At 47.2% G+C, this 9,321-nt stretch overlaps 1 protein-coding gene across 1 annotated transcript; it reads right to left on the reverse strand.

Annotated features, from left to right (window-relative positions):
* Nucleotides 1-138: 138 nt before the first annotated feature.
* EAH_00057540 (hypothetical protein, conserved) lies at nt 139-3,770 on the reverse strand (the record flags this gene model as incomplete). Its single annotated transcript, XM_013393722.1, has 3 exons — nt 139-2,225; nt 2,985-3,092; nt 3,711-3,770. Coding segments are annotated over 3 exons (2,255 nt in total), but the record flags the coding sequence as incomplete, so codon positions are not given.
* Between the last annotated feature and the right edge of the window lie 5,551 nt (nt 3,771-9,321).

Here is a 9,321-nt window from a genome sequence, read left to right on the forward strand (position 1 = left end):
CAGAGAAACAGAGAGACAGAGAGAGAGAGATAGAGAGAGAGAGAGAGAGAGAGAGAGAGACAAAGAGACAGAAGGAGACAGAGAGACATAGAGAGAGAGAGAGAGAGACAAAGAGACAGAAGAGCTGTCTCCTCTTACCTGTCGTTTGCATCCTTAATGAAGCGGGAGATCTCGTCAAGGAGACTGTTATATTTAACAACCAAATTGTTGTAGCGGTGCACCACCTCTAAGTGTCTCTCCTTGGCTTTATGAAAGCGCTCAGCCTTCTTATCTATTATCTTCTTTAGCCCTTCAATGTCTGCTGCTGCTGCTGCTGCTGCTATTGCTGCTGCCTCCTCAGCTTCAGCCTGGTTATCTGCTGTCTCCCCCTCAGCCTTCGCCACTTGAGGCCCTGTATCTGCTCCTGCTGCTGCTTTTTCTTGCTGCTGCTGCTGCTGTACTTTCAGCTGCTCCTGAGCTGCCGCTAGCTGCTGCTGCAGCTCCTCTTTTGCCTTCGTTTGCTGCTGCAGCTGCTTCTCTAGTTGCTCTCTTGCTTGCTTCTCTTTTGCTAGAGTCTCGTTTGAAGATTCTGCTGTAGATGAGACTTGCTGCTGCAGTTGCTGCTGCTTCTGCTGCAGCTGCTGCAGCTGCTGCTCTAAGGCTTTGCGCTCCTTCTCCTGAGTTTCTTTCTCCTTCCCTGCTGCATCCCGGTGCTTCTTCAGCTCGTCTTCAACCTTTGCTGCCTGCTGCTGCTGCTGCTGCAGCTGCTGCTGCAGCTTCTGCTGCTGCTGCACTGTCTCCTTTAGTTTCTCGTTCGCTGTGTCTCTCTCTGTCTGCACCGTAGCTAAGCGACTCTCTAGAGAAGAGACAACCTCCTTAAGTTGCTGCACTTGAGTCTCTTTGTTTCTAGCTTCTTCTGCTGCTGCTTGCTGTTGCTTCTGCAGCAGCTGCTGCTGCTGCTGCGCTGCTGCTGCTGCGCTGCTCTCTGCCTTTTTCTGCTGCTGCAGCTTCGCTATCACTGTCTCCGCGTCTGTAGTTTTCTGCTTCTCCTTCTGCAGCTGCTGCTGGAGGTCGCCGAGTTGCTGCTTCAGCTCTAGCTGCTGTTGCTGCATCTGCTGCTGCAGCTGGTCTCGCTGCTGCTGCGTTTCGCGCTGCTGCTGCTGCAGTTCTTCCTGCTGCTGCAGCTCTCTCTCCTGCAGCTGCTGCTGGAGAGCATCTGCCTTATCTTGTGCATCCTGATGCTGCTTCTGCGCTCTCTGAAGCTGCTGCTGCAGATGCTGCGTCTGCTGCTGCTGTTGCAGCAGCTGCAGACCCGTGTCTCTAAGCTTGTCTTCGGTCTCCCTCAGTATCTCCTCAACTCTGTTTCGTTCGTCAAAGTGCTGCTTGAGTGTCTCTGTTTCTTTCTGTAGCTGCTGCTGCTGCTGCTGCCTTGCGTCTGCTCTTAGCTGCTGCTCCCTTGCCTCAGCATCTGCTATCCGCTGCTGCAGCTGCTGCAGCTGCGCCTTAGCTGATGCTGCTTCCTGCTGCAGCAAGTCGCGCTCCTGCAGCACCTCCCTCCTCTCTTCAAGTGTCTCCTCTAGAATATATTTGTCTCTTTTGTGGGCTTCTATTTCTGCTGCTAGCTGCGCTTCTGCTGCTGCTCTGGCAGCACGAAGAGTTTCTTCGCTCCGCCTCAGCTGCTGCTGCTGCTGCTGCTGCTGCTGCTGTCTCTCCCTCTCCTTAGCCAGAGTCTCTTCAAGGGCCTCCTTCCGCGCTGTTTGCTGCTGCAGATCCCCCTGAAGGCCGCTTATCTGCAGCAGCAAATCATCTACCTGCTGCTCTTTCTTTAGGATTTCTGCTGCTGCTGCTGCTGCTTCCTGTTGCAGCGCATCGGCCTTATGCTGCAGCGCGGCGCACAGCTGCTTATGTCTCTCTTCTGCTGCTGCTGCTGCTGCTGCTGCTGCATCTCGGGCTCGTGTTGCTTGTCTCTGTGCCTCTTCTTCTTTGCGAAGGGCTGTAGCTAGCTGCACTTCAGCAGTAGCTAGCTGGCTAGATGCTGCAGCTAGCTGCTGCTTTAGCTGCTCTGTCTCTGCATCTGCCTTCAGTATATACTGAGCCTGTCTCTCCCTCTCTATATTTGCTGCTGCTAGCTTGTCCTCTGTCTCCTTTTGTCTTTTGCTAAGACCCTCCAGCTGCTCTCTATACAAACCCTCGTTGCCCTGAAGCCGCGTTAGCTCGTTATTAACACCCTCTCGAGACTCCTCCACCTGCACAACACCAAACCCTAAACCCTAAACCCTAAACCCTAAACCCTAAACCCTAAACCCTAAACCCTCGACGTTTAGGAAGACCCCGAACTTTCGAAAAACCCTGACTCCTTAAAGAAAATAAAACCCTCCTCAGCTCTCAAGCAGCAGCTCTCCCTCAGCAATTCACACAAACCCTAAACCCTAAACCCTAAACCCTCAGCTCTAAACCCTGATGCACAACTAGAAGAGAGCGAGCGCCACAGCCTCGGTTTTAGGGTTTGCCTGCACTCCTTTAGAAAGAGCAAGCCCCTTAAGGGTTTGATATTTAAAAGATTTGAGGGATAGATGCACTCTCGTGGCCTAGGGTTTAGGGTTTAGGGTTTAGGGTTTGAGGGGTACTTGTTGAAGGCGGGTGGCAGCTTCAGTCGCCAGTGCTTGCGCCTCCTCTGCTATTCTCTGTGCAGCGCCTTTATCTATTTGCAGGTGTCGCTGCAGCAGCAGCAGCAGCAACAGCAGCAGCAGCAACAGCATATGTGGAGGAAGAAAACTCCAGGGGCACCGTTGCCTAAACCCTAAACCCTAAACCCTAAACCCCCTCACGTGAAGGCTTATCAAGCAGCGAGCAACCCGTATCTGCGTAAAGCGTTTAGGGTTTGGGGTTGATGGTAGTTTAGGGTTTAGGGTGGCTTAGGGTTTAGGGTTTAGGGGGGGCTAGGGTTTGGTGTTTTGGGTGGTTTAGGGTTTAGGGTTTAGGGTTTAGGGTTTAGGGGTTCGTACACAGAGACTGGTGAGTTCCTCTACTTGCCGGGTTAGCTGCTCTACTCGCAGCTGCTGCCGAGCGCACTGGGCCTCTAACTCTACCAGTTGCTGCTGTCTCCTATCCGCCTGCAGCAGCAGCAGCAGCAGCAGCAACAGCAGCAACAGCAGCAGCAGAATGGACAAAGAGAGACAGAGGAAACAACACGAAGGAGACAGCGTGACAACAGAAGGAGACAAAACAACAAACAAACTGCTGCTTCCTACTAGGGCCCCTTAGAGGGGCCCTCCTGCGGCCCCCCTACGGGCTCTCTTAGCCTCCTAGAGGCCTTCTTAGGGGCCCCCTACGGGCCCTATTAGGAGCCCCCTATAGGCCCTCTTAGGGATCCCTAGAGGCCCTCTTAGGGGCCCCTTCTGAGCCTCCTTTGGGGTCCCCTAGAGGCCCTTGAGGGACCCATAGGGGCCCCTATGAAAGGGGGCCCTCTTAGGGGCCCCCATTGAGACCCTCTTAGGGGCCCCCATTGAGGCCCTCCTAGGGGGCCCCTAGAGGCCCCCCTAGGGGGCCCCTAGAGGCCCTCCTAGGGGCCCCTATAGACCCTCTTAGGGGCCCCCTATAGGCCCTCTTAGGGGCCCCTAAGAGGGCCTCTAGGGGGCCCCCTAGAGGGCCTTGAGGGCCCCATTGGGGCCCCTTAGAAGGAAATAGAAGGGGCCCCTGTTAGGGTTTGCTGTATTTGTTTGTGTGCTCACCAGTTGCTGGAGACAGCAGTCCTGACGTATTTGTCTCTTTAACTCTTCTTCGAGTTGCATTGCAGAGATAAAATTAAAACAAAATAATAATAAAGAGATAGAGACAGATAAAGAGGAGACAGATAAAGAGGAGACAGATAAAGAGGAGACAGATAAAGAGACAGATAAAGAAAAGGAGACAGATTAAGAGACAGGTAAAGAGCGAGATAAAGAGAGAGATAAGGAGACAGATAAAGAAACAAATAAAGGGACAGATAAAGAGACAGATAAGAATGTATAGAAGAGGACAGAGACGAGGAGACAGAGATAGAGACAGAGACAGAGACAGAGAAGGAGACAGTGCAGAGGCGCAGTAGACAGAGGCCCTAGAGTTTGGTGTACATACACCTGGATGCCTCTTTAAACTGAAGGAGACAGAGACGAAGTAAAGGAGAGACAACTCTCTTTAAAGCGAGAGCAAAGAAACAAAAATATATTAACACACAAATGCATTGCTGCAGCGGAGGCCTTCTCTGCTGCTGCTGTTGTTGTTGTTGTTGTTGCTGCTGCTGCTTATGGCTGGATTCGGAGGGTCTCTGCTGCTGCTGCTGCTGCTGTTGCTGCTGCCGTTGCTGCTGCTGCAGTTGCGGCTGCTGCTGATTCTGCTGTTGCAGCTGGTGCTGCAGTTGCTGCTGTTGCTGCTGCTGAGACTGCCTCCAGTTGCCGATGCTGTTGCGGATTTTGCTGCTGTTGCTGTTGCTGCTGCTGTTGCTGCGGCTGTTGTGGTTTTGAGTATCTCCCCAGCTCAGCTGTGCTGCTGTCCCCTGCTGCTGCTGCAGCAGCAGCAGCAGGGCCTCTCGGTAGCAGCTCTTCAACTAGTTAGCTGAGGTGTACGTACACCTGAAGGCTGTAGAAGAGAAGCAACGCCCTCATGGGGTTTTTAATGCGTTAGCAGCAAAGCGTTACCTGCAGGAGCAACAGCAGCAGCAACAGCAGCAGCAGCAGCAGCAGCAACGGCTGCTGCTGCTCTGCTGCTGTTGCTGCTGAAGAAAGGAGAAAAGAATTGACGGTTTTTAAGTCAAAGAAGAAAGAAAAAAGAAGGAGAAGAACCACAAAGAATCAGAAGGCCTCAACGAGTCTCCTGCTGCTGCTGCTGCTGCTGCTGCTGCTGCTGCTGCTGCTAGGAGTTACCACAGAGCCTCATTTGCTGCTGAGGTCTCTCAGCAGCAGCTGGAGAAGCGACAGCAACAAAACATAAATCAAAATGAGTAATAAATACAAGAAAAGAAAATAATAACACCGCACGCAGCACCAGTGGCAGCAGCAGCAGCAGCAGCAGCAGCGCCAGCTGCAGCAGCAGCAGCAGCAGAAGCAGCTGCACGAGCAGCAGCAACAGGTAAGGGGATCTTCGTAGAGGGATTGAGGCAAAGGGCGTTTGTTTATTTTGCTGCTATTTAAATTATCTCTCATTTATGTATTCCTACTGTCTTGCTTCGAGTGCTGCAGCAGCAGCAGCAGCAGCAGCAGCAGCAGCAGAGGACAGGCCAGCGGTCTGTGTCTCCTTTTCTATAGGATGGAGGCTTCGCCTTTGTTATTAGGAGACAGTAAACCATCAGTTATCTCAACATCTCGCTACTAAACCCTAAACCCCCACAAACCCTAAACCCTAAACCCTAAACCCTAAACCCTAATCCTCATAGGGGGGTCTCCTCTGTCTCCTCTTTCAAACTGTCTCCTTTCGCTTCCGCGTAGATGCTGAAAGCCGCGAGACTCAAACCCTAAACCCTAAATCCTAAACCCTAAATCCTAAACCCTAAACCCTAAGGGGTAAATACAGCAGTGTGTAGTTAATATAGACAAGCACCACAACTGTCTCCTTGTAAACTGTCTCCTTTATAACTGTCTCCTTTTAAACTGTCTCCTTTTAAACTGTCTCCTCTTAAACTGTCTCTTTTTAAACTGCCTCCTCTTAGACTGTCTCCTTCTAAGCTGTCTCCTTTTAAACTGTCTTCTTTTAAACTGTCTCCTCTTAAACTGTCTCCTTTTAAACTGCCTCCTCTTAAACTGTCTCCTTTTAAACTGCCTCCTCTTCTTCTGACTCCTCTTTAACTCTCTCTTTTTAAACTGTCTCCTCCTCTATCCCCTCTGTAGCTGTCTCCTTTTAAACTGTCTCCTTTTAAACTGTCTCCTTTTAACCTGTCTCCCTTTTAACTGTCTCCCTTTTAACTGTCTCCTTTTCTGTCTCCGCCATCTGCAGTCTCCTTGCAGCAGACAGAGCCAGCGAAGCCGTATGATTCCCCTCAGGCAAAGGTGCTCCTTCTCTAATTAACTATCTAGCTAGCTAGCTAGCTAGCTAGCTAGCTAGCTACATAGATAGATGGCTAGTTAGCTAGCAAGCAAGCTAGCTAGCTAGCTAGCTAGTAATCTAGCTATCTAGCTACCTAGGCAGGGGGCTGGGACCCCTCCGCCGTCTGCAACAACCCCAAACCCTAAACCCTAAACCCTAAACCCTAAACCCTAAACCCTAAGGGCCATAAGGGCCATAAGGGCAAAGAATGTCCCCACCCCTGCCCAAACTCTGACCCCTAAACCCTAAACCCTAAACCCTAATAGACAGTCAGCCTTTTAATCTCCAAACCGAGAGACAGCCAGCGGAGTAAAGTAATAAGAAGAAAGAGTATAGGGTCTTAGGTTTATAATAAATGTTTATATTTAAATATAACATAAAAAGTTATAAAACAAATTAAAAAGATAAATACAACTCAAGAAGTTTGCTGGAGATGTATGTTTGTACGTATTCTATGCTCGGGTCTTTATCATATACTCTATACATATATATCTCATATATATAATATGTAAAATATATATATATATATACATATATATATATATATACATGCATATATATACATATATATAATATATGTCTGAGTTATCATATGCTGAGGACCTTATCGACATACTGTACGTGTATACATGTAATATACAAATATATATATATATACATTTATATATATATATATGTATATACATATGTATATATATATATTATATATATATATTATATATATATGTAGGGGTCGCCTACTGCTCGTTACTATCATTCTTTTACTACAATAATAATAATGATAATAATAAATAATAACAATAATAAATAATAACAAAAATAATAAATAATAAATAATAATAATAATAAATATAACAATAATAAAATAATAATAATGCGTTTAGAATAATAACAGCTATCTTTTATTACTCATAATATTATTACAGGTTTTATTATTATTATAATCAATATTATTTATTATTATTATTTATTATTGTTGTTATTATTTATTATTATTACTTATTATTTATTATTATTATTTATTATTATTATTATTATATTCAAACAAACAAAGCACAAAAAAAAGAATTACTGAAGCCCTAAGGCAGTCTTTTGCTTTTTGTTGTTTAAAATAAACAAAGCCCAAAAATTGTCTACGCCTTCATCTGAAGAAGAAATACAAATAAACAAACATATATACAAATGCTCCTCTTGCTGCTGCAGCTGCTGTTGCTGCTGCATATGCTGGTGCTGCTGCTCCTGAATATAATCCTGCTGCTGCTGCTGCTGCATATGCTGCTGCTGCTGAATATAATCCTGCTGCTGCTGCTGCATATGCTCCTGCTGCTGCATATGCTGCTGCTGCATATGCTGCTGCTGCTGCATATGCTGCTGCTGGTTCTGCTGCATATGCTCCTGCTGCTGCTGCTGCATCGGCTGCTGCTGCTGCTGCTGCTGCATCTATGCATGCATGTGGTGTATGCAAGGGAGAAGAAATTGTTTATTGCTGCCTCCAGCCCCACTCCTTACGTATATTGTCTGTCTCCTTTGGAGGAGCTCAGCAGGACAACGCCTTCTTGCTGCTGCTGTTGCAGCTGCTGCTGCTGCTGCTGCTGCTGTTGCAGCAGCAGCTGCTGCTGCTGTTGAAGCTGCTGCTGCTGCTGTTGCAGCTGCTGCTGCTGTTGCAGCAGCTGCTGCTGTTGCTGCTAAGCAACATTAGAAATAATTCTGTATACTGGAAGCGCACGCATGCTGCTGCTGGTGCTGCTGTTTGCTTGCTGCTGCTGGTGCTGCTGCTGCTTTTGCTGCAGCAGCTGCTGCTGATAGTATTCTCGACCCACATCATCCTGTCGCCCCGGTGCTGCTGATGTTGCCTCCAGGGCTTGTGTTGCTGCTGCTGCTGCTGCTGGTGCTTCTGCTGCTGCTGCTGCTGCTGCTGCTGCTAAAGGAGTTGCTTGCAGCATCTGAGTAACGTGGTGAGAAATAGTTAGGGCTGTCTGTAAATTGTGTTGTTTTGTTTAAGATTGATTGCATGCATTCAGGTGTATTTGTTTGTTTATTTGTTTGTTGTTTATTTGTTTTTTGTGTATTTGTTTGTCTATTTGCTTCGGGTGTATACTGCAACTGTCTCTTCTCCCGCCCTTCAGTAGGGACATGCAGCAGAAGAGCCTCACTGCTATTAAATTTATTTGTTTTGTTTGCTGAAAGCTGTATTTTAATATCTTTATTTGCGGTGTCTGTACAGTTGGTATTGCGTGAGGCACGGAGTGTGTTTATTGGTGGGGTTGCTGCTGCTGCTGCTGCTTCTTTTGCTGCTGCTGCTTCTGCTGCTGTTGCTGCTGCTGCTGCTGCTGCTGTTGTGGCTTCGCTCTCTGTAAAGGATGTCTCTTCGTCTGCTTCTGCTGCAGTGTCGTCAGCAGCAAATGATAAAGGATGGGCTCTGATGTTTAAAGGGGTTGTAGGTAGAAGTAGAAAAGCAAGAAGAAGAGATACAAGCGGAAGGAGACAATGAGAGACAGCAACAAGAGCCCCTAACCAAGTAAAGCTGCAGCTATGTTGAGGTGTATGTACAGTTGATATACCCAGTGCCTTCATTGTTTGAACGCCTAATACTTTACTAACTGCATATCCTACACTAGATAAGCCTGATATAACAGAGAAGACAGAACAAGCTAGATCTGAAGGAGACAGTTGAGCAACAACTGCACCCCCTGTCATATGCTGTATAGAGACAATAGCATTATATCCTATAGAGTCTCCTAACAAATATATTGCTTTGTCGCTAATGCCTAATAATATATTTATGCGAGTCACCAACATCCAGTCAAAACATCCGTCTACTATGCGCGCACACGTAGTCAGAACAAACACAGACCTGCACAACAACACATACACACCAACAAACCCTAAACCCTAAACCCTAAACCCTAAACCCTAAACCCTAAACCCTAAACCCTAAATGCTGAGTCATAAACAATAAATGCTGAGGCATTTACCATATAAACCCTAAACCCTAAATGCTGAGGCATAAACCCTATAAACAATAATAAACCCTAAACCCTATGTCATAAACCCTAAACCCTAAATGCGAAGTCGTAAACCCTAGAACAGGAGCCACACACACTTTATGCACCCCAAACCCTATACCCTAGACCCTAAAACCCTAAACCCTAAGACGGAAGCCACACACACTTTATACACCCTACACCCTAAACCCTAAACCCTAAACCATATATATATATATATATATTAAAAGGCAAACCCTAAGCCCTAAACCCTAAAACACATATACACCAACCGGGTAAA

The sequence above is a fragment of the Eimeria acervulina genome, genomic scaffold (assembly GCF_000499425.1).
Source record: "Eimeria acervulina Houghton genomic scaffold, Eah_scaff1246, whole genome shotgun sequence".
Classification (NCBI taxonomy): Eukaryota; Apicomplexa; class Conoidasida; order Eucoccidiorida; family Eimeriidae; genus Eimeria; species Eimeria acervulina.